Here is a 26,733-nt window from a genome sequence, read left to right on the forward strand (position 1 = left end):
AGATCATGAAAGCCAGTTTGGTCTACTGATTAGAAATCTGGTGAGTTCTAATCCAGCATGAAAGCCACCTGGGTTATCTTGGGCCAGTCACTCTCTCTCAATCCACCTCACAGTGTTGTTGTTGTGAAGAAAATAGGAGGAAGGAAGAGTATTAGATTGTTTGCTGCCTTGAATTCTTTATAAAAAATAATAAAAAGGGGGTATAAATAAAAAAAATCATGAAAAAGAGGGCATCAATGCTAGTTTAAACTGAAATAGCTCAATGTGACTTTAGGCTGCCTATGTGGCAGGTTAGAGATGAGATAAAACCAACATCATGAGGATGTATCCTTTAAAAACTTTTTGTGGGATGTCTCCATGCTATGGTTGGAAGGATGTAGGATTGATTCCTCTGTCTTTTGCAAAATATGAGATATATTCTTAACTATTTGCTATTTATTCCTACTTCAAGTTATGTTTTAAATTCATTTTTTCTGTTTGTATTATTGGATTTTTTTGGTTTTTCTGAATGTAAATTATTTTATTAATTTGGCAAGTAACATTATTAACTTGCAATTCATCAGTAAGAATACTAAGTTAAAATTTTCAAATATTTTTCCAAATTTTACCATTTTTCCAAATGTCAAATGTCTGTGTTCTGTTTAGCACAGTCATCACCATCCACTAACCATGTGTTACATAATACAAAAAGGTTAGTTGCTTGCAAGATTTGTCCTCACATTGTCACAGAGATGGGAGCAAGAAATGGAAACAGGGATAAATGGAGGTAGAATGTATGTTTAAATAATTTATTTATACCTACTCACGCTTCCTTATAGTAGAATATGAAGATGGCACTATTGTATGCATGGGCATGAATGGGCATGCATTGTTCACCAGTTTACCCCTGCTTTCCTCTTTCCTCTCCCTTTCCTGGGGCAAATTTTAGGTTGTAAACATATTGGAATAGGGGTATGTTCTCTTTATATTTCAGTTACATCATCCACAATAATGGCATACAAAGATAATTAAACTAAACTAGTTTAGTGAGCCATCTTCTCAGCCCTTTCTATTCAAGCTACCTCTTGATCATCTGAATTTAGCATGTTATAATCTCATTCCTCCTTCTGTAACCACTCCTCCATGCAAGCACTTGATATATTAGGATATACTATTTCATTAGATGTGGAATGTGCTAGCAAAATGATAGTAAAATCTGAGGAGTCCACCAATGGAATCTCAGAGCCTGCTGAGAATTTGTTCCTCAGTATATAGTGAAGTTAATATGCCTTTCCCTCTCTTTGCTTCTTGCTTAGACCCAATCTACAGTCAGCTATATTTATCATTCCTCCCGCATAATTTGCTTTCATCTCTGCTCTTATTGTGACTTGGCAAGGCTCATTCACTCTTAACCCAAAGTGGCAGGCCTGAGTGATGGGTTAACAATGAATCATTTAATTAAACTGTCAGAAATCCTTCACACTTGGTCTCTAATCCAGAGTGAAACCTGCCCATTCAAGTGATACACTTATCTAAGGTCCGAGAGGGAGTGTGAAGGTTGATGTGGAAATCAATTATGTTCTTGGTAGGGGAGATTATCCTTTTGACAGTGAAAAGCATGCACCCTTTGGTGTCACATCTTCAATACATGTCAGAACCTATCACAGCTTACCAAAAAACCTTCCATAATGCCTTTGGAGATGACAAACCAGAGAAAAAGAGCTTCACTGTCAGGTACCCTGACATAAGCTCTTGTGGCAGTGGAGAGAGGACCTGATCATAAAGTGAACCTCCAAACAACAAACTCCTGTTTTTGAGGGAAAATTCAGATTGAGAAGTCATCCAACAGATAATTACTTCCTGACAGAAAGCTCTCTTGAGGCTAGAATAATGCTCACTGGCAGCTCTTCATTAAGTTAGAGATCAGGGAAAGAGGATCTGCTGCATGTTTTTCTCCTGGGCCTTCTTGCTTAACATCTTTATAAATAATATGGATGAAAGAATACAGAATGCTCATTTAGTCTGCACTATGATAGCTAAAACTATGAACATGGCTTTAGATTGCACTATACTGCCTTTCTAATGTTGGTAGGAAAGTATGAAATTTTGAGATTATATTGATGGCTGCTAGATACCTTCAAAGGAAGACCTGGAGGAACGTTGTCCATGGGGTCGCAATGGGTCAGACACGACTTCGCAATTAACAAGAACAACAGAGACCTTCAATGAGGAGGTTCTAAAGTAAGGTGAACCATTCCCTCTAGTTGCCAGAATTGCTCTTTATTGCTTTATGTTTCACTTAGATTTTTGTTTTTTTTCTTTTCCTGAATAGGCGGTCCTGCTTACGCTCAGCTGCAGCCATCCGTTATTTTTATTTTCTAAGACTGTTTATGGAATGTATTTAATTTTGTTTAATTAAAATAACTTTAAAAAATATTTAGGTAGGGCAGGAGAGCTGGATAGTGCCCAGGAAGATATTGTGAGCGTGTGGGAGAAGACCTTTGCCTGGGGTGCTGCTTGTGATGGAATTCAGGAATTCCATTTGAAGCACATTTTTCACCTTTAAAAGAGCAATGAAAATATACCTCTTTAGCCTAGCCCATCTAATATAAATAATTTTAGTACTTGCTGTTTTAATTGCCTTATGATTACTTTATTTCCATCTTGTGTTTCTATATTGTTAAATCTAGTGAGTGTTCAAAGAATAGAAAGACAGTATATAAAATGAATAAATACATGAAGGAATCAAATAAGATGGAAGCTGAGCTCCAGCATTAGCACTTGATTCGTGCCTTTTACAAGTTTTCCAGAAATCTATGGTATCATAGGATTTCTTGCAGTGAGCTAGATAAATTGTTAAGGCTTGTTTTTAGAACCAGTTGCAATGCAAATTAACTTCTTACTACACACATGGGCCTTTCTTAATCTTCCTTTTTTCATCATGTGCACCTCATTAGACCACACACTTGAATTTTGACTGCAATCAGCTGCCTTTTGCCTGGTTTTAAGAAGCATTGATCACAGCAATACCTTACCAGAACCTTAGAGTTCAGTAGTACAGAGTTGAACAGGATCTTGCAGAAGGTCATCATGACCAAATCAGAAGAATTCATTATTTTAGCAGCTTAGAGAACAGTCATAAAGAATCCTCCCCCCACCCACTGTTTTATGCAAGTGGGTATAAAACAGAGATAGGAACATGTAACATGTTGGAAAAGAAGGACAGAGAAGTGCCCAAACCACCCAGAATGAACTCTACTTAATCCTTATTTGGTCAGAAAGCATCGCTGAATGAAGCTTCTGGAAGTGGCACAAGCAAATGTTGGTTATTATTCTCATAATGATAGCGAGAGAAAGCAGGCATCTGCTTTGCCCTACATATATTCAGTTATGCCCAACAGACAAGAGATGAGAAGTGTCAAGGCTGCATGCTGATTTACTAAAAGACACAATGCAAAAGGTTCCAAGCAGGCAGCATGACAGTGTCCTGTGAAGTAGCCAGCGATGATATATTAACATTATGCATAAGTGTATCAAATAATCAGCTGCTCTCCCCATCGTTTAATGAAGGAAGGGAATGTCGGGAGCTGACAGGAAATAAGAAGCCATCCTGCTGACTTTGAGTGGCACTTGAATGATATGAGAGTGCCTTGGCATGTGAAAGGGGGAAGGAATGGGAGCATCATTAATTTTTAAATGTGCTTCATGTTGAGAAAGAGAGCTGGGGGGGCATTGAATGCAAAAGGAGTAAAGCAATTCAATTCTGTCAGCACTGAAGCCTATTTTCACATCCATGAAATTTAATCAGTTGGAAAGCTGTAGTAAATTCAAAGCCTACTGTAGCATCTGCATTTTTAAAAAAATGTAGGTTAAGCAGTATAAACTTGAGAAAATGAGGACGGACTATATAGGACATGCTGTAGCAGACACTGGAAGGACATGCTGTAAGCAGACACTGGAAATGCCATGAGAAAAGTGATTGAGCTGGATAAATCAGCAATGATGGAAGCAAAGGTGATTTTTAATGCCAATCTGTCCTTATTTGCCAAGATAAATTGCATGTAATTGTTTCCTTCCCCCCCCCCCCAAGATGGCATTATTTTAGGTATCATACAACTGAATAGCAGTTCATAAATCTCAATTTTAAAACTTCTGAGATAACAAAAGATCTACCTATAAATAGATGGACAAAAATAAATAACATGTATATGTATAAAATCAGATGTAACTTACATATCAACACGATCAAAACTTAGGCCGAGAAAAGAATTTCTTTCAATTTTGCGAATATTTATGTTGTCTTGAATATCTCTGAGATTAAAAGAAAAGTCAAGGGAAGGGATACAAACATGGATTTTCATACTGTATTGTTGAAATATAACGCAGATCCTTTAAGATTTTATAGTAGTAAGTACCAAAATAAAAATGAAGTGAGAACATAATTACATAATTACAATCATATCAAAATATATAATATATAAAGTATATAATAAGTACTTTATATAACAACTAATACTGCTTTATTGATGACCAAATTCTGTTATTTTACTAAAGTTCTTTTTCATGGTGGCTGAATCTCCAACCAATGATCACCACACATACTTCTCTCTCTGCTGTGATCACTATCAGCAGAACAGAATTCGAAATTAACAAGGAAAGATCAAAGTCTGATTTTAAAGAGAGAGAGACGTTTGAAGGTAAATCCTATTTTCTTCTGGGAACCTATTCTTGTATAAATGCCAATGGCATGTGGTTTCCATGCGCAAAATGGCTTTATTGTCTTCAGAATTATTTTATGAATGAATTCCAGGGGTGTGCATTTACTGCTACAGATATTAGGAGAATGAATTACTCCTTCCCTCTGCAGCTTCTTCTCTTGCCCCCGTGCTTGCTCTGGAGAAAGGCTAAGGGCTCTTTGAAGTAGATCTGGGGAAGGGCATGTAGGTACATGTGAAAGAGATGGAGGGGAAGAGTCTCTGCATAAATGGAAGTATGTTCACATGATGTTGATAAATGTATCTTACTAGAAATAATTTTAATTTGATCTATTGTTTAGTTTTGAAGCTATATTCACTTTGAAACTTTTGTAGAGTTTCCAGAAATAAAATATGTATTATCCAGCATCAATTTATATTTTCATGTTTGCATTGCAAGTTTAAAATCTGAGATTTTACTCTGTTGAATAGTTGTAAGACCTAACTGTAATCTGAATGGAATCCATCTTAATTTATGTCTCCTATTTCTCTTTCCTTTGCTTCCCACCCCCCATGACTCTCTCTCTCTCTCTTACACACACACATGCAAGAACATACAAACTGCAAAAAAATCCAGGAAAAACTTACAACACAACTTTATGCAAAGCGTATACTTGGTTAACAACAGGCAAAAATCTGATGGCAGTGTTCGATATTAACCTAAAAGAAGAGAAAATAAATATATAGTCATAATTACTTATGGGAGGAAGGAGAGATTCATGAGAAATGCCTTCTCAACATGGGTGCCCTCCAGTTGTGTCACTGCAAGCCAGAATGTTCACTGTTAATCCAATATATTTGCAGGAAAGCAAAAATGATTAAAAATAATGGGATTTATAATCCCACAGAACCAGAGAGTGCTAGACTGGAGAAAGCTGTCCCAGGGTGATCTTGTGATCTTGTCACTGACATTATTTCTGACTCCACTAAACAACTTTGTTCAGATATGCTGCATAGTTCTCAGCTACAATATGTGACACTGAAAGGGAAAAAGCAAGTTTTGTCCTCACACTTGTGAGGATTCTGAAGGGATTCTGAAATATGAAAAGAAGCAACAAAGAACTTGTGCTGCAGAAGAACTAATGAGTTTGTGGAGTAAGTCACATATCCAACATCAGGGACAACTAGTTCCATTCCAAAGTCAGCCTTCAAATCAGTATCATAATGTTCTGCATTGTTTCCATCTAATAACGGTTTATTATCTGACTTATTTCATATCCTCACAACATTTGCTTGAGAACAAAACAGCATGCAAAGGAAGGCTTTTTAGCACTACAACCAAGCGCCTATGAATACTGATGACATTTTGCTCTTTGCATCTCAGAAGGAGAAGTGGCAAATCTTGTCTTACTCAGTATGCCAGAATGTGGCTTGGCTGAGTGACTTCCTGAGAATGGCTATCCAATGGAGAAGTTGCTTGTGTTTCTCTTAGGTTTTTCAGATTAGTGGACATAGGGCATTTTTGTTCTGAGAGAATAGAGCAGCTCTCCCTATTTCCCATACAGTTATTAGGTCTGTGGACTGAATACTGTTTTATGCAAGCAATTATATTTATTTGTAAAGTAAACAATTCAAAATAAAATTCTTAGCAATTACATAGATAGATTTTCTCCAGGATTATGGTTCTCTAGCTTACATGTTTCAGAGGTGTAACTGTATATTTGTACAACACTGTGATATATGGTCATGTTGCAGCAAGGGGATGTTTTTGAATCTGAAGTGGAGCAAAAGGGAACACGCTTACTGCAGCATGAGTTGTCAGGCTTGAACCTCTGCCAATGCTTCTCCCCTGGTGCTAGGACCTTGCCAGTTCTTCAACCCCTAAGGATGTACAATTATAAACTAAACCCAACATGAATTTCAGTGCCAGAGAAATCCCATTCCCTTTCAAATTTGAACTATATATAGGTTCAAATTTGTTTAAATCTGTTAAGAGTAAAAATGTGTGGATGGGATTATAGTCATTAGAGTTGGTTGGTTTGTAACTAAAGCAGCATATAAGCCTGAACAAGCAAGCAAATAAATAAATAAATAAATACAATCTATGTCCAATATGATGTTTTCAAGTACTGCTCTGTAAAAATATTTCCTGCAAATATTTTTAAATCACCTCCTGAATTGTATTTGTTGTAATTGTTGTATACATTTTCTTAACCTTTTCCTAATAAACATACATTTATATCCCACTTTCCACAATGTATACTTTTTTGTACATATATTTTTAAGCTATCCAAGGTATGCTTTTCTTCATGCAGCTTTCCCAAATGTTCATTCCAATGAAAGAAACATTCAGATCTAATGTAACCAACTCAGCACATTGTGTTTTCATCTGTTCTGGAAGATTCCACGTTGGTATCTCCTGCCATTGAACTTGAAAAAGGAATTTATGATGAATTTCTTTCCCATCCCTTGAAATGATAGAACATTCTAGAATCCAGATTATAAATGAACAGCAACTCTGGAAACAAAAGAACCCAACAGTGTGATCTAAAAAGCCAAAACATTAGCAGACAATAGTTCCCCTTACTCTTTCCTTTTAATGAAGTTTATATCTATAGAATTGAAAAGGGCAACAAGTTACCATTTGGAAACACATTGTCCATTTGGCCTGTGCTGGAAAGAAGCAATTAACAATTTTATCCTCTGTTTGAAAAATCTTTGGAAGCAAGTCAAGGGCACACTTTCCTTAAAAAAAGTGGGAGGGATGGAGAAACAATGAATGAAAGCCCTTAACAAATGTAATTGGACCCTAATCATGTTCATTCTTTTTGTTATTGCATAAAGTAGTTATTAACCAGCATTTTAGTTTGAAATACATTATTAATCTATATGGATGCCTGATTATGATTTCAAAGTTAAGTAGAGAGTTTAAAAATTAACATGTGGAAGAGGGACATGAAATAATTACAATTTCTTTTTCCCAATTAAAGCATATATTAATAGAAATAAAATGTGATATGAAGCTAAATTCTGTCTATGTTTACTCAGAAGTTACTCCTGTAGTTCAGAGGTGTATATAATAGTGCAGGCCTTTTCTTCTAAATGAGTGATGTCAATAATATTATTTGCCCAGAAATCATGCCATGTGGCAGGGTAAACCTAGTTTCCTAATTGTGTATGACTTAGTACAGGTAGTCCTCAACTTACAACCACAACTGAACCCAACATTTGTATTGCTAAGTGAGTCAGTTGCTAAGTGAATTTTGCCCCAGTTTATGACTTTTCTTGTCCCAGTTGTTAAGTGAATCAGTGCAGTTATTAATTCAGTAACACAGTTGTTAAGTGAATCTGGCTTTCCCATTGACTTTGCTTGTCAGAAGGTCACAAAAGGTGATCATTTGACTCTGGGACACTGCAACCGTCTTAAATATGAGCCAGTTGCCAAGTGTTTGAATTTTAATCATGTGACCATGTTGGAAAGGTCGTAAGTGTGAAAAACATGACTTAACATAGACTGTATTTATTTATTTGCTTGCTTGCTTGTTCAAACTTATATGCTGCTTTAGTTACAAACCAACCAACTCTAATAAATATAAGTCACTTTTTTCCAGTGCTGTTGTAACTTTGAACCGTTGAGGACTTACCTGTATATAGAGCTGGTTATGATTTATCAGTACCAAGTAGATAGAATGTGTTTCCCTGAAAATAAGACCCAGCCAGAAAAGAAGGTCTAGCATGATTTTTCAGGATACTCATAATATAAGCCCCACCCTAAAAATAAGCCCCAGTTAAGATTGTCAGCCAGACGGATGCATTTAATACCGTATTTCCCTGAAAATAAGATCTAACCAGAAAATAAGCCCTAATGCGTCTTTTGGAGCAAAAATTAATATAAGACCTGGTCTTATTTTTGGGGAAACATGGTATTACAACTTTCGTGGCAAAAGCAAAGTCAGCTGGGGAAGCTGGATTTGCTTAATGACTATGCAATTTGCTTATAACTGCAGTGAATATGTCCATAAAATCAGGTCCAGTTTAATGACCACATCACATAGCAACCGAAACTCCAATCCCAATTGTAGTCGTAAATCAAGGACTACTTGTACTGCAACCTTTAGAAGAAAGTTATTGTATGACTGCAGGAAGCAATAAGCAAATAATCCTGTTTTCTTGGCACCTTTCCTCATAACTTGAAAAGTCTAAATAATGTGGTGCCTGAAAGAAATGGAAAAATAAATTTACACTGGTTTCTGCAGCTCTGTCCCTTTTCTTTATTCATTAAGTTTTTAAAAAGCCACTCAAGTTTTCTCAGTGGAGTGTGTAATGCTGTAATGAAGCGCTGAGATTCTTTTGCCTTTCCATTATATCTCATCAACTGATCAGTGTGAAATAAAGCTGGGAAAGAACTGGTCTGGCATGGCATTTGTGAATACATTGCAGTGCCAAAAATAATTAAAAAAGAAACACAATACAAATTGCTGAATTTGCCTCAGGTAAAGACCATAGTTTTTAGGAATTCAAATAAGAAATGGCAGCATAGTACTGAATGTGTCACAATTCCCTAAACCAAACTGAGCCTAACTTCTTGTATCTCCATCACAAATTAAGGCAGGGGTTAAAAAAAAAGGACTTTGGTCAAAAAACAAAAGGCCATTATATCCTTAAGCTTGTTTCTTCAACCATAAGGATGTGAAGTCTTTGTTTTCTATCATTAACATTTGCCTGTTTCCAAGTTTAGTACAATATACATATATTCAAAGAATATATGAGCTACTTGGGAAAAAAGGGCATCTGTTGTAGGCAGTGCTGCATGAATGAATTTTTGATGCACGTGGAAAGTGCTAATTCCTATTCCAATATCTGACTGTATCCACAGAGTGGTAAGAAGATAGTAAAGGGAAGAGCTAGTAGACTTTTTCCTGTTGAATATCCCTTCATTGCAAATATCTATCCAAACAGAAGCGCACTTTGGCTTCAATTAAGTCAATGGATTACATTTAGAAACAAACCCTCTTAGAACCAGAATGCTCTTCTGGATCATTATGTGGATTATTATGGCAGCAAAGGGAAGAGCAGAATTGCCCGTTGCTCCTTAAACATAACAGAATTAGAGATATATTTCTAGTAGTAACTTGCAGTTCTTAGAATTACATAGTTTATTATATACTTTTTCTCAGAAGCTTTTGAAGCTCATAACACATTTCATTTATGGAAATGGGAGAAAGAAGAAACTGCCACACTTATCAAGGAACAATTCCATTTTATTCCTGCAGTTACATTCTACAAACACTAAAAAATATAGCAAAAGCAAGAACCTGAAATAAAATAATGTTGCAATCATCAAAACTTTCATTTTTGAACTGGGAATATGAATTGTTTTCACCACAGGAGCAGTTGCGTTAATTACATGAAAGAGATTGACTGGATGGTTATTGTGTAGACAAAACAAAATAAAAAGAATACTGTATGTAAAAATAACTTGATTTGAAACAGTTACATAAATTACAAACTTACAAATATCTGAGACTGGGAAGTTTCTGGAATGCATTTCTATCAATATACACAAGATTGTTTGCTTTCTCAATCCTTCTGTAGGGAAAAAAGAAATATGTCCATAGGAATATGTATTGTAAAGACTTAAGTCTTGCTCTTTGATAGTAAATAGAGTGGATAATCAGTATTTATCTATTAAGCTGTATGTAACTTATCAAATATAAAATTTCACTATAACTTTGATATCAAGTTATATGTTTATAGAAAGGCACCACCATCTCTTGAGGACCATTACCCAACCCTTACTTTTCTGATGTCAGTGTAATCAATGTATACATCTACATATGATAACTGTAGCCCCACATACAAGCTTATTGTGAATCAGTTGTTAGATGCTTACTATCACAGTATCTCTCTATTGATCTGTTCTTACCGAAAGACTAACTTATCACATGATAAGTTAGTCTTTTGATAAGAACAGATCAATAGAGAGATATTGTGATAGTATGAATTATCAATGATCAAATTCATAAAGTCAATTTATCACTAACTTTTCACATGACAAGTTAGTCATAAATTGACTTTATGAATTTGATTTCAGCCAGAGCTTATCTTGAAAACTTACCTGTTCAAGGATTATGATCAATCTGGCAATTCCTTCCTTTACTCCAAATGTATCATTCCTTACAACTCATTGAGTAAATCAGGGCTTCAATATTTTCCTTTTGAAACTGTTTATTATCTTAGATTATTATTGAAGCTTCTCCAAAGTGCCACCATTTTCAATATCAGGCAAGCAGGAAAAAAAGAGGCAGCCTTTTCAGTGATGATACTACATCTTCATAATACCCTCCACAGGAATGTTTGGTGAGTGATGCTTTATAGTGTTTTTACTGAGTCTAGAAGTGAAGAAATGGCAGCCAAGGGCTAATTTCTATTTTTTAATAAAAAATATTAGTACATTTTTTCAGGCTCCAAGGGAAAGGTAGTCATGGTACCATGCCTCTAAGATCATGGTAGTCACCAATGATGGGATAGAAATAGACTGTTGTCCTCTTTTCTTTTGATAAATATAAATAACATTTATATCATTTCATCAATTAGTTCATCACATTTTTATGAGATTTTCTACTTTTAATTCCATTTATTACTTACATTTCATAAAGCTTGGGCAGGTGTGAGAAAACATCTGATTCTATAGTTTCCAGGGCATCATTTTGAGAGATCTCTCTGTCAAGAAAATGGAAATAAAAGTTTATATTGCCTTGCTAATGACTGGAAATGTTAACAGGGCAAATACTGTTTGTATGAAAACAAATAATTCAAAAATTTGATAATTTAAAAGAATTAAATAGCTGTAAACTGGAGTCAGTTAAAACACACTATTGCTTGTAAAATTAAATCATATCTCTAAACTGTTCTCTACAAATGAGACATAATCTTCTCAATTTAAAGGTTAATGTTTGGAAGAAAGAATCTAGTTTTCCTTTCAGATAAATATAGTACTGTACTTGAAATCAACCATCACAGCAAGAAAGAGACTTGCTTAAAAATCTTCTTGATTTTCAGGAGTTTGTGCATGCCTTCACCAATTCTATTGACATGACTGCCTGGAAACTAAAGTAATACACGTCATTCTGCTGTCCATGTACCCTCACTTCTTCATATTGGAATTAATGTCATAAGTAACAGCTCTGCAAGAATGTGCAACATCACAGCAATAAACATGTTTATTTGATTATGGTTGGCTGAGTAACAGAGGTTGGCTATGTTTATCCAATATATATAGCCATAGATACACAAACTGCTGTCAAGCAAACCAGGCTGCTGTATGTCTTAGCACGATGTAGTAATGAGGGGGTCTTTGATGCTCTCTGAGCTTGGTTGTTTTCTTCCAACCATGAGCTTCAAATATTTTCCTTAATCGATACGAAGTATTAACCTTATCTGCATACTTACAAAGGTGTTAGTCTAAGTGGACTCAGTGTGGGTTTGGCAATAGTGGGATTTACTTTAGGGATCTTCCTATGTTAAAGGGGAATGAAAACAAGGAATCATTTAACATTTCTTTTTCTTCTAAAAATTTTAATCAGGATTTTCAAGGTTGACATCTTAATAAAAGTTCTATATATATAAACTAATAGAAATAAGATTAAATAATAAATATCTAATTAAAAATAACAAAAATAATCCACAATCTTCTACTTCTTTTCATCAGATACAGATTTCTTTTCTTGAACGTTATGCCTTTAATTTATTTGGATTACTATTTCTTGCTCCTTTCTGTGCTCTGCATAATGTACTTAACTTGAAAAGGTATAGCACAATGGCTATGTATATATGTATGTATCTACATACAGTAAAACCCAGATTTTCTGTACTTCCGTTGAGCAGACTCCAGATCAATCATCAAAATTTTATTTTGGAGTTCCATTCTTTCCAAATTTTCTAGCTTTTTTACATATCCACCAAGCATGATAACATGTCCTTTCTTGTTGTTTACATTTCCAATGTGTATTTGAAATGATTTTATACATCCTGGACAGTTTCTCTTGTGACTTTTTGTTTATTATTAAATTTATACCACTCATCTTGCTGTTTGGGATGAGTCTGTGCAGTATAGATATATATTAGCACATCATTTTTTTAAAAAAAATATCTTTAAGATTATAACATAGTGTAAATTTCAGTCCTTTCAATCATATATTTTCTCATTTTTTCATTTATAAATTATCATACATTGGCACATATGTTCCTCTGCCACGTTCTTCTCTTGATTTTATTTTGTATTTCTTGTGACAAAATTCTAGTATCTCACAATAAGTTAACCATTTGTATTTGCCTATTTTCCTTGCCTTTAAAATGTTTCTTGTGCCAAGAACCACAAAGGTGTTTTTGAGTACAACCTGGATTTGTACTTATTCCATATTGTGGAATGTGGCATGTCTGTGTGATGTAATAGAATGCATGGATAACCTTGAGGAAAGAGTGAAGCAATATGGCTTAGAAAAACTATCAGACAAAAGAGGCAGGGGCCCACAGTTGTTTAACAGTCAATGAAAGAAACAGGAAAGAGCTGTCTTAATGGGTCTAGCAGTTAAAAGTGGTGGATGGGAAATTCGTAATTCCACACTTGCAGAATTTAGCTGTTTGAGAAGTTTCATTGACTAGAAATACACTCATAAATAGTATATTTAACAATTAATAGAATTTAAAACAATCAGCTTTCTGAATGAAGAAATTGTTTTTACAAAATCCCCTTAGCTATTTTGTGAAAAACAATTCAAAACGGATGACTTTTTAAGGTCTGCTTAAAAGGTTGATTGATGATTCCAGATACATCTCCCATGAGAAAGGAGTTTCATTACACATGAAATATTCACAGAAAAAGCCAATTTTCTACTGATCTGATGGACTATCAGCGTACATTAAAGGCAGACTGGACAGATTCAGAAATACAATATGTAAATATGGGTAGTCAGTTCAGGTTTTTAGGTGAACTCTTGGAGGCTGAAGCTGAGATATGCACTATAAATGTTAATATCTTCCTTTCTTTATACCTTCTTTGCATCCACTTAGGGCATTTGACAAGGTTCTTACAATAAATTGGGCTGGTAAGTATTATTTTTCTTCCCCAGGAGAGAGACAGTAGAGAAAGAACATATTTAATTAACCTTATAAACAACTTAGAAAATGCAAGCACCAACATTTATATCCACCTTTATATAAATTATCCACTCATATCAAGAAAAACGATTAACTGCATTTCTATTGCTAATTCCACTACATTACACATTATGATGAAGCTGGGAACAGCAGGTGCTTTACAGTGACACTGTATATTTCACTTAAAAAAATCAAATTGTAAATTGTAAACAAAACAACCCATCTTCTATAAAAATGTGACTTTTAGGTTTATAAGCTGTCTCTTGCAATTCAGCCAAGCTGAACAACTAGATGCAGCTCCCACCTCCTTGAATACTAGCTCCCTCTCAAAGGGATTGTTTTTTATTTGAGAACACACTAGGTTTAAAATAATTGTAATATTTATCTTCTAATTTATATAGTATGCAGAAAGGAGCAGAGGAGGAAGTTACTATTTTGGCAGGTCTAGCAATTCAGAAATGAGCAGAAGAAAAACAATAGTCAGGCTTATGCTGCTTAAATTTTAAGCTTTCCTGCTGTCACCGCCTTCTCCTTCTCTTCCTCCTCTCATGTTCTGGCAGACAATTAGTCAGATAGGCTTGAGTCCCAAGAAGACCTAAATTAATCATCCTAATATTTGGCCTCTATTTAGATCTTGCTAGCCTTCTACTACTTTGCCTAGTTTTTTTCTGGCTATTTCGCTAAACCTTCAGTTTAGTTGAACCAATTCATCTCCAAATGGCTACAATACTATATTATATTTTGTTATATTTTGCAAGCCTCTCTGGAAAGGATATGCAAATTTTGTACTTTGTAAAGTGCCATGACCTCAGTTATTATTCTTAAAGTTGCTTTATGCTGTCCTTTCTGGTCCACGTTAATTATGAAGACCAAAATCAGATTTTAGAAATGGCTCCATCGTTAACATTCAGAGTTCTATCTTCCCCTTTATAGTGAGATGTGTGGATTTCTGCTGTATTTCTATTATATTCGAATCAAAGTAAATATTTCTGAATATTTATTTACTGTTGAAAACAGGAAAAGCAAATTTAATTTTTTAAAAATCTTTATTTGTCCTATTTTTGCTTTACTTCATTTCTTTTATTATATGTTAGCTGCTATGTAAATAACACCAGCTTTATATGGTTACCACTTTTACTGTTTTTAAGGTTCGCTGAAATATATATTAGTGCTTGATTGTTGACCATGAACAGTCAATAAAATGTTTCTGCTGATGAGCACATTTGGAATTTTGCAATTTTGTTGTGGATGGTCTCATAAAATATCCATTGTGATGGATGCGGCCTGGTCACATAGCACTCCTTTACCAGAAAACAACATTTCATGATAGTTCTGTCACCCCTGTAACCTGTCAGGTTGTTCTGTACCATCCTAGCTTACCTGTGCATTTTTTCTGGCAGTGGGATGTACTAATTTGTAGCCACCTACAATTCTTATTTCATAAGAATGTTTACAGACCAGACTGGTACTCTTAAAAATAAAAATGATGAACGCTAATATGTCATGGGTTGATAAGTTCTTATTTTAAAAATAATTAAAGAATCTAAAAAAAGAAAGCGGGCATGATTTTGCATACTGGCCCACATCCCGCAGATGGGGCTTTGCTTGTTTGTGCGGCCCAGTTGCTGGCATGCTGCGGCCCGGTGCCAGTCCATCGACTGGGGGTTGGAGACCCCTGCTGTAGATGGAGGTCTTTGTAGGTACCAGCTAAGATATCTGAGGCACAGTAGTATCCAGTCACATCTCGCCAACTACTGTTGTAGATTGGATTTTTTTATTCCCTTTCATTTGTCCTCTCCCAGCCTATAAACCTGACAGTGTCCCTTAGCAACATAGACAGGTTTGTTCTGTTCACAATTCCAATATATTACAATTTTCCCTGCCAAAGTTTTGGTTCTAGTTCTGGTTCTGTTTACTTCTTAAACAGAAATTTGCAGCTACTCCATTCTTGCCTCAATCTGATAGAAAATTGCTGTCCACTCTGCCAGTTCATCCATCTAGCTATGTATCTACTAGCATGTGCACACACTATTATTTCTTAAGTAACTTTTAAAGTGGCATATAATTTAGAAATTGGGAAAAGGAAATAAATATTTCTTGTGACAGGTCATTAACTCACTTGTGTTCCAGAATTGATTTGAATGAATTATCTTTTAATTTTGAAAACCTCGGCTACTCTCTATAAACAATTTTGGGTAAAACTACCAAGTATTCTTTCTTTTGGTTCATGACCCAGGAATTATTGTAGCAACTTGTCTTCTAATTAGCCTTCAGCTTCTCACAATCAGAATGATTAAGTAAGGTCAGCTTCAAACCAAATTCTATGGATTTTCTTAAAAATCGATGGCAAAGAATAGCAGAATTAAGGAACAGACTTCATTTTATTTTTCTTCTTAGACATGAATATGATTTTTTTAATGTTCAGAGCTTCTACTATTACACATTGCCCCACAATTTTAAAATCAGTGCATCTAAATATTTCTTTCTGTATTTTCTGATTATACAGAAATGGCAGAGTAGCTGCAGATCACCAATTAAGAAGCAAAGTCCTAAACTCATCTATGTTTTAAGGTTTTGGCACAGGAGGTTGCTATAAATTAAAATGCAAATTAAAATGCAAAAGCATACACATCTTTTACTGAAGAGAAATAAAAGCAAAACATAATGTACAATAGGATGTAATAGCTACATAAATGGGAAAAATATGTTGCACACTCTTAAAAAGTGCAGAATTTTATCATTCTTTCTCTGCATTGTAAACTAAATTAGGGTTGCTGAAATAAATGCCATCATTTTGAGCCATCTCTTTGTAGCGGCCTAGTTGCAAGGCTTCAGCAATTTTTGAGAAACCATTGTGTAGACTGCAAATAGCCCCACTGAGTTCTGCAGATAAGTCAATAGCTACAATTTGGCACCCAGCTGAGAAGGAAATATCGCTTTTCCTCTGTGCACCATTTATTTTTTTTCCATGTAACGGGTTCATATATAACCAGGTATGTATATGTAATGGTTGACCTAGGTATGTAACCTGAGCTTATAAATATTAGCACCCTAGTTGTCTCATTAAACTCTGGTTTTATGGAGTATTGCTCTTGGTCCATTGATTCCAAACATTTTAAAATATGTCTAGGAAAAGCCCTGCTCTTTGATAGCAGCAGTAGGTTATTGGCAGGAATAACATAAATGATCAACTCCTTTTTGTTACTTCTTCAAGAAACTGAAAGCATAATATAGTGGTCAAGGCCACTCACATTGATAGGCCTTGATGGTAAATAGCAGTGTATCAGTGTACTCTCCTAGTTAGGTGGATAGAGCAAAACAAGTCACAGAAGAGAGTTGTTAGAGTGAGGATGTCAACATATATTTTGCCTTTTGGGCTGTTTTAGGTGGATGATTGAAATGGAAAATAGATTTGATAATTTTAACTCCCAAATCATATCACTGAAGATCAGTTATCTGCTGCTGAGTATCTATATTGTCATCAGTCTGTGTTTTGGAGGTTGCAGATATTCAGTGGCAAATAACTGATTTTATCTTTTACAGTCATCTATTTGGTTGTGGCCCCCGGGTTGAGAGAATTGCGCATCCTTCTTCTAAGCAATAATCTATGTTGGGAATAGGTATGTGCTGTTTTGCTGTTGGTTTCTCAGTAGGCAACAGAATAAACACATGCCATAAAAGTCCTTTAGGCTCAACTAAAAGTACTTCAGTGGTGAAATATAACCCACAAACAACTGGATGAACATCCAAACTATTTGTGGCATATTTTATCTAGTTTCTGGCCTTCAAACTGATTTTTTTTCACATGCCAATTTTTTAAGAATAAGAAAAGCATATTAAAGGCTGTTCTCTAGTTCCTGAGAAGAAATGCATATGATTATGAAAATTCAGCAGTGTGCACATTGGCCTTAGGACAAAGAGGGAGTTAAATACTCTTAATTTACATTAGTAGAGATTATGCATAACAGCTACATTGTTGCTCTCTGAGAATGTACCCTGGAGAGTACAGACCACCTAATCTACATGCACTTCACTCTGCATTTTGATATTTAAGTCATATAGATGCTATTCAAGAGTAAGCATTTTATGAATTGTAATTTAATTAAGATACCTGAAAGATCTTTTCAAAACCACACAGAAAAATAGCTGAAATAATGTCAAAAAATGTACAAAAATCTGCCTCCACATTTGACAAACAGAGGAGGCTTCTGTTTTTCTATTTTTTTCCCCCAGAATACCTGAGAAGGTCTTTCAAATTTATCCTGGTGAGTTTTGAATGTTATCATTGGGGTTGTTTTTTGATGCCTGTCTTTCCATTATTCCTTGACTGTATAAATCTGTGGAGAATAGGATCTTTCTTCTAAATTTACATTTATTACGTCTTCTGTAAACTCACTTTTTGAGGTGTCTGGTAACTTAGAAGTGGAAGTTAATGGGTTCAGAGCAATACTTAGTAGTAACTGATGGAAGCACAGATGCCACATGGCTAGAACCTGTTTCCACAGTTCTGAAAAGATTTGTAAGTGCAAGTCCAACAGCTAGCTAACTAATGTTCCATGTGATGGAACCTACCTTTTCAGAGAAACTGAAAAGAATTGTAATTTTCACCAAACAAGGTTTGCTTTAGACTGACATCCCAGGCTGGAATTAGAAAATCTACCATTCCTGATTCCCAGCCAGTAACCCCCTCCCCCAAAGCAACTTCATGGGTCTTTTTCTCCTTCTGGATAAACACATAATGTCATGGAGCCAACTGCTTACTTGCTTAATGGTCTTGTAGCTCTTGCACAACATGTCAATTCTTTTCTCTTATAGACTTGGAGTGAAATGAAGAATTAGCTTCTCTAGCCTGTTTTATTCTAAGTTATGGCTTGTTTCATTTTTGTTATTATTCCTGGAGTAATTAAGATCTAAAAATAAATCTTTTTTGCAGGCTATATGTTCCAGATTTGATTTTGGATTTGGTAAGGAATAATCAGATAGTCTAGTGCTGTGGATTGGTAGTCTTTGTTAAGTATAAATACGTTTATGTTAAAATAAAATAAAAAAAAAATTCTAATTGCTAGAGTCCTTGAAGTGATTTCCCCATTTTGTCCAAGTAAGATTTAAGGGAATCCCATGCTGCAAAAACTATGTCTGTATTTTTAGGTGCACTGCGTATGAATGGTCCTGGAAAATAGCAAAATCTGGACTTTGCTACTTGTGTCTGCAGTGTTATGCTACTCTCCACTTTTCAGTTCAGAAGGCTAAAAGCAAAGCTATACAGGATCATGAGTGGGTATGGAGGTGCATTCTTTCATACTTTGATAACAAGGGGATAAGTACTCTAATAAAGTTGGATTGGCACTTGTATTAGAGTTTGCAGCTGTTTTAGACGATTGATGTTGGATATCATGAAAGGACAATCAAGTACCCTATATTTATTTCATAACTTGTACTTTTTTACTGCTAGGAAGGGCAAGAAATGGCTATGGTTTTTCTGCCTTACTTGCAACCTAGTTAGCTAAACTTGGATGATGTCCAGTCTCATCAAGGTTCATTTGAGAAGCTGACTGGAGCAGAAGCATTCTTGCTAAGGCAAATGTTGCATGATATTGACCAAGTTCATTGTTATCTTCAGACAGGATAGAATTTTTCTGAACCTTCAAGGAGATAGTGTGGAAGTTGAGGGATGGGATGTTCTCCTTCAATAAAGGAAAACTTCAGGTTGGGTGAGATAAAGAAGCCTTCAAAAGACTTCTTTGGAGTTGTTTGTTTCTGTGACATGGATGCTTGTGTTATTTGAACTTTTTGAATTTAAATAATCAATAAAATGGCATCTTGTAGTCTGGAAAATCAAGATGTGTGTGTGTGTGGGGGGGTTGATTTATTTATTTATTTGATTTCTATAGATGATTATTTCAGTCAATGACTCTGCATGGCTTATAGTTCAAAACATACTGTATATTACAATTAAAACACTAAAAACATGTTAAAACAATAAAAAAACATCCAAAATAAATATTCATAGCAGCCGAGATACCTGACCTGTTAACAATAAAGCTAACAAATGGGGCCCTTGACATATTTAGTGTCCCAGGGTTGGAAAACTACAAGGTTTTTAGAGCCTTATGAAAGACTAACTGGGTTGGGGCCATTGTAATCTCCAAATGGATAATGTTCCATAGACCAGGGGCCTTTGCAGAAAAAGCCTGTTTTTTTAAGTCCCTGCCAACTGACATTGTTTTGGCTGATTTGTTAGATAATGTTGGATGGGTAGATGGGTAGAAACTCTTGGAAAAAGGCAATCCTTCAAGTAACCTGGGCTTTAAAGTTGATAACCATCCCCTTGAAATGCACCCAGAAGCACATGATAACCAATGCAGTCACACAAAAGTGGTGTTATATGTGCCATATATCTGGCACCATTTACTACCTGCACAGCCACATTCTGTACCAATTAAATTTCCAAATGATCTTCAGGGAAAACCCTGTGTAGAGTGTCTTGCGGTAGGTTAAATGAGGATTTCTTGGGAGATTGCAATTCTCCCACTTGGTGTCTCTTCTGAGCCTTGAGGAGGAACTAAGGCAGAAAATAAGGCAGGCTCTAAGTGAGCTTGCTTGAAGTGGGCAGTTTATGCAAATTACCAAGACTCCTTAGAGAGTAGGGACAACTACTGAACCTATCTGTAAAATGTTTACATCATCTTTCATTACCTGGAAACGAGCTGCCCACCTTGTATAATATGTGAAAGAGTGTTGATTGGGGAGGTGGTACAAGGGACAGATACTGTTAATCGAAAGACAAAACTCTAAATGTTAAAAAATGACTTTCTGTTGAAAATACATCAATGTGCCATGGCAACTCTGTGGGGAAACTGCTCTGAAAACAGGGGTATATAATGAATATGCAAATGAGACCAATCAACATCAGCAGCATCTGCAGATGAGAAGTAGCAATGAAATGTGAAATGGCTTACAAATTAAACATATAAGCCTTAAAACATTTATGGGCAGTAGTCATGATAATTGCAGGACACAAACTATACAATCAAGTGATATATTTGCATAAGAACAAGAAACTCCTTGTGTGAGCTTCTTCCTCCCCCTCTATAACATCATGGTTGTACATGTACACGCACATGCACACCAATATTAAAATGAATAGTATGCTGTTTGAAGAAAACAACTATTAATAATGTAATGCTTCTATGTGATAAAATGCATTTCGTCTACAGTATACAAATTAGATACTTCAATACACATATGGCATGCTGGCATACTGCTGATCTGCTTAAATAAATAAATAAATCTCACAATAAATATATATTTCCCACCGAGATTTCATGAATTAAAAATTCATCCATCCTTTCAGAGTAAAGGATGGCTTCAAATAGGCTCTCTCTCAGGGCCTATCTGTAGAAAATGAGTATGAAAATTTCAATGTATTAAATTTTGCCAGCAAAAAGAGCTTTCACAAGGAACAACAAGTTCACATTAGATTCAGGCCAATCCCTCCAGAGTGTCTTCTGGTAGTTAAAATGCATGTGGGAATGAAGAGCTTGGTGGAGATGACTTGCATGTCGTAGGAGAAGCATTAAGCTCTTGTATAGGTGTAGTCTTTGAAATGGATGATTGAGCTTTGCTGAGTTGAGATCATGAGACAATCCAGATATTTTTTTCTCTGTTACAGAATTAAATAATAAATAAGGGCTCTTACCAAATTGCTTGATGGATATGACCTTCAACCTGCAATTTACATATTTGCCATTTGTGCTGTTGTTCCAGGACTTGGGGTTTAATGTTATCTACTGAGAGGCAACTTTCAGTTTGTGGCCAAAGGAATATTTTGAATTGCAAGAAGTTCTGTTTGCATTAAATTGGGTTATTAGTTACAGATTTCTTGTATTACTATATAGAATATTTATAATGTTTAGCTGGATTTGTACACTACTCTGTGATAAGATAAGCCATAGTATGCTTAATTATGATTTATGAATAAATAGGAGTTGGCTGATCTGTAATTTGCCTTGTTTGGCTTTGTCTTAGCATATTGGTAAAATCAAAAAGCAGATATAAAAACTTCAAGTATATAATTATTTTGTTTTGGGTGAAGGAACCAAGCCCAGTCCACTATACTTCTTGAGAAAATTCTTCTACTCATATTGTATAAAAGGAAGGACAGTTTATTGTCCTCAATAACAGTTGCTGTTGTTCTTGGTGCTTTGGGGCAGAGATTCAGAGCTCAACTCAGAAAGAAGCCCTTTCTGAGCAAAGAAGAGCAGGGCTGGCTTATTTTACTTGGAAATGAATGAACAACTATTATCATCTAAATAGGGGCTCCCATAAAGTCATTAAATCTGCAGATTATAGCAGTGGTCTTGGTAAACTGTTAGGTGTCAGCAGTTGCTGCTAATCTGGTACAAATCACCCTTAAAATGCCACTACGATCATTACTGACATATGGGGCTGAATCAGATAGCAATTTAGAAAGCACCCTTTTAAGGTAGGAACTGCCTTAAATTAAATAAGAGTCCAAATGAAGTCAACCAAACATTAAATCCAAGGGTGTCTAGGAGGGGATGTCCCAATCTGTAAGATGGCAGGCACAATGTTGTGATGCTATCCCCAAGCCTTACATAAGATTCTGACTCCTCATGGGTGCTATTGCTTAGTCTTGAACTAACATTGCAAATGTCTATTCTGTCATTGATTTTGGTGCTCAACTGAGTTATAATAAAACCCCATATGTGTGTTTGTGTGTGTCTCTATCTCATTGCTAGATAACACGGCTTTGGAAGGCTACTTCTGTTTTGCTCTCTCCAGATCATTCACTAAATCCACATCAGTATTCCAGTTTAATTCAATCTGTGCCAATTTGATGGCTTTTATAATTGGATTGTCACTCTTATAAGTGGCTGCTCCATATATTAGCTGGGAATAATAGGAACTGATGTTGAGCATATTTAGAAGGCATGAAGTTGCTCTAGGCTGGTTCAATTAATACATTGTGGGTCAGGGAAGAGAAAACATACAAGGGACCAAGGTATGAAGATATATAAACTAGACATACAGAGTATATTTGAAAATACATACATTTTTTCCACTTCTCCAAATCCCGAGAAAGCTCCTTTGGGGATGATTCTTATTTTGGTGAGGAAAAATATCCTGAAAGCACAAGAAGATGCATATTTTATTTATTAAGTACTGCATAATAAAATATCCCAAAAGCACAAGAAGATGCATATTTTATTAAGTACTGCATAATATTTAATTTTGATTCACTTTTTGACTAAAAAATCAACTAGGATTACATGCCAAAATATACTAAGTTATTGAGATACTATAAAATTTCTTCAGTTTGGGCTTTCTCCTAAATCTGATAGTGGGATTCTGAAAAATGTGCACCTTTTTTACCTTGGTAATAGAAACAGAGTGGATTAAATGAATCACAGGCAGAAGAAATATAGCTAGTAGACCATGGCTCCAGTGTGATGTAGCTGCCAGAATGCAGAGTTCAGAAGAAATGGAAAGACATGAGTAAAAGACTCTGCTCAACCATGAAGATGAGAGAATGGATGGGATAAAAATAATAAACCATAATAAAAATGGAATACTTAGCAAGTTAGTAATATAGCAACATTATGATAGTCCTTTACAAAAAAATATAAGTGAAAGAACATATTTTGTATAAAATGCATACAGTCATTAGCAATCAAAATTCACAGGGTATTGTTTTATATGCTTTTAAGGTTGTTGTAATGGCTTAAAAGCAGAAACTGTAAACAGACAGGCTGGAATATACTTATGTGAAGGATCTGCAGTAGCTGATCAGGATCTACAATTCCAAAAAATTCAACAGCAGCATGCAGAACTAAAAGTTAAAAATCTGATTGGCTTTTGCCAGCTGCTTATATTTGTTTATATAAGTGCAAAAAGGAATATCGGTTGCTTGTTTTGAGTTTGGTCACCATGCAAATCTACTAGGCCAAATTAGAGACCTTGAACATCGCTCGGTTTAAGCTTTTGGGTGTTCTATAAATAAAGCAAGTGAACAATAACAAAAAACCCAAACCAAAATAGATAACAAACATCCAAGGTCAATTTAAATTTTAAAGCCTGATCAACCGTAAAAAGATTTTTAGGCAACTAACTGGAAGATGGGACTCTTAATGATTCCAGCCATAATAATTCATAATTCTTTAAAAACATTATATTTGTATCACATGATGTAGGGAAACACTATTAAATGGCCTTTCCAGAGCCATTCTCAGTGGGAATTCATTGGCCACTCTTTAAAATAGACTGATGAATAAGACAACGTTTTTGTCTGATTCATCAAAATAATTCATTCATAAGCTGATACCAATATTCTAATATCATACTTATTGTTTGCAAACTTTGGAAATGTTAATTTTGAGAATATAGATCAAAGCAGGTTGTAAAATATAGCTTATCCATCTCAAAATATGGGTCAATAGTTTAGTTTTATTTGCATAAACCTTAGATCAGGTGTCTTCAAACTTCAAACTCAGTGTGCCTGGCTGAGGAATTCTGGGAGTTGAAGTCCACAAGTCATAAAAGGGCCAAGTTTGAAGACACCTGCCTTAGTTTCTACCATTTCCTTTCTTCCTTTAGTTAATTTTAAATTGGTTAAAAATTTACTATTTTTTTCTGGAAAATCAAAAGCTTTTGTTTCAATTAATAACTATTTATTATTTACTAAATTCAAATGCCATCCATCTTGCTGTCCAAGAATTTTTCATTCAAGCCAAGAATGTTGTTTTAATACTAACCAGAGTTTAACAGAGAAACTATTACAGTAAAAATGTATAACCCTGAGTTTAATTAAGCCATAATTAATACCAAAAAGAATTCTCAGTTTGGATAAATGATAGCATAGACTGTGTCATAAGGCTTCCTCTAGGATGTTCCTACATTAATTTAGTGTTATGTCTCTACACAACCATTATGGTTTTTAAGGATGTTTAATAGTGCAAATTATTAATGTGCTTTGCTTCATTTTGGGGTATTGAAATAAAGAGACCCTGACCTATATAACTTTGAAAAACAGGGCTCAAGTATGTATGAATCAGAACAATGTGACTGATTCAAAAGATCTCAGTTAAAAGGGGTGAAAAATTAGAATGTCACCACTGTAATGTTTTTATACAAATCTACAGTACAGTATGCGTGTAACTGAAGAACTGTCTATATTTCAGATCACTATGCTTGAAAAAGGAAAAAAAATATAGGTGGAAAAAGTACTGCAGAGGAAACCCAAAATTATCAGGGGAGTTTGAAAATTTTCCTTGCAGGAAATTAGCTATAATATTTGTGTTTCTTTAATTTGAAAAAAATATGTGTGAGAAAGGTCATGAATGAGGTGGATGAAATCATTCACAACATGGAGAAGATAGATAGGAAGAAGTTTTTTTCCCCTTTCTCAAACATTAAGACCAGCAGTCATTCAGTCAAACTGATTGAAAGAAGATTTAGTGCAGACACAAGCAAACTCTTCTTCACATAGCACATAATTAACCTGTCCAAAATATGGTGCTGGACACCATCTTGGATGACTTTAAAGAAGAATTGGATAAATTCATGCTGGACAAGTCTATATGGGCTGCTGGATTGTTGTCTCTGGGTTGGGGGTGATGTGCCTCCAGATAATTGCAGGGAAATAACTTTGTGAGAAATATGTCTCTATTTTCTGCTACACAAGCACTCCAGAGGCATCTACATGATTACTATACAGCCAAAAAGCCAAACTGGGATGGACTTTCACTGATCCAACAGGGCTGTTCTTATATTCTAATACCTTAATATAATAAGTGAACTCGGCCATTGATTATGCCAGATTGAATGAAACAGACAGTGTTTAAAATTAAAACAAGTTGATTCTGACAACTGTGAATAGCCAGTGATTAGACCACTTCTCCAGGTTTCAGTATCATTTTTTGTCCCTAGAAGTGAGAATTCTCCTCTGAAGCCACTCATAATATAAAGATGATATCATCGACTAACTACTTTTCACAGTCTGCTTCCCCTTAGGGGTGACAGCTAATTGTTTCTTGAATTACTGCAGTTCTTGCCTCAGCAATCTTGCTCTGATAGATGCATCTTCACTTTTATCTCTTCAGAGCACAGATTTCTTTTCTAATAGCAACTATGAATCAAATTTTCTTTGCAATATTGTTTTAAAATCTTTTTTCTTTCTCTACTCCATCCATTTCTCACTTAACCCTGGATAGGGTGAGTGACTCTTGACTTGATTCTATCTGCTGCATAATGTTACTGATCATGCCTGAAGCCTCAGAGCCAAAATTCATGGCTCTGCAGCACTGGCAGATTCTTTTGGAGCATGTCCTGATGTCTGCAGGTTGTACATCCATATGCCATTTACTGGTGCTTTTGCAATCCATATTAAATGAAATAATATCCCCAAGAATATTTGTTATTAAAAGGAAACTGTTGACTTAAGCTTGAAGTTTCCTGTAATGAGCTCTATAATAATAGAGTTTGCTATTTAGTGAGTCCCATAAACCATTTCTCTGCCTTGATTCAAGGTACTGTATTTTAATGACTGCCAAATTCAGAAAATGTGACTCTGGGTACATAAAAAAAGAAAGTAAAAACCTAAAACCAACAAATAAAAAATGGCACATATCGTTGAAAATTACTAAACAAGAAAAAGATAGTTGGGGGTGAAATACATTCTAACTCCTCAAAGTGGGGACTCTATTCATCCTACCTCTAAGGCCTGGGGAGCAAGACAGGTCTTACTGACCTAAAACTCTGCATAGTTGGGTCAATTGTATGTTGGGGGAGGAGGGGAACAAGGCCTTCAAGATGACAGAATGTATATCTTGCAATGTACAATCAAATTTGAACATAAATCACCAGGATCTGATGGATTACA

The 26,733-nt window shown here is 35.2% G+C and overlaps 1 protein-coding gene across 1 annotated transcript in view; it reads right to left on the reverse strand.

Annotated features, from left to right (window-relative positions):
- The window catches only part of FSHR (follicle stimulating hormone receptor), a 78,811-nt gene that overhangs the window by 13,557 nt on the left and 38,521 nt on the right, over positions 1-26,733 (reverse strand). The window contains exons 2-6 of the mRNA XM_015813693.2: positions 22,908-22,979; positions 11,322-11,396; positions 10,188-10,262; positions 5,322-5,393; positions 4,213-4,290 (exon numbers count right to left, since the gene is read on the reverse strand). Coding sequence (XP_015669179.2) covers positions 4,213-4,290; positions 5,322-5,393; positions 10,188-10,262; positions 11,322-11,396; positions 22,908-22,979 — 372 coding nt within the window. The remainder of the gene's footprint in view (positions 1-4,212; positions 4,291-5,321; positions 5,394-10,187; positions 10,263-11,321; positions 11,397-22,907; positions 22,980-26,733) is intronic.

Source organism: Protobothrops mucrosquamatus, unplaced genomic scaffold (genome assembly GCF_001527695.2).
Source record: "Protobothrops mucrosquamatus isolate PMUCROS unplaced genomic scaffold, P.Mucros_1.0 scaffold181, whole genome shotgun sequence".
Classification (NCBI taxonomy): domain Eukaryota; kingdom Metazoa; phylum Chordata; class Lepidosauria; order Squamata; family Viperidae; genus Protobothrops; species Protobothrops mucrosquamatus.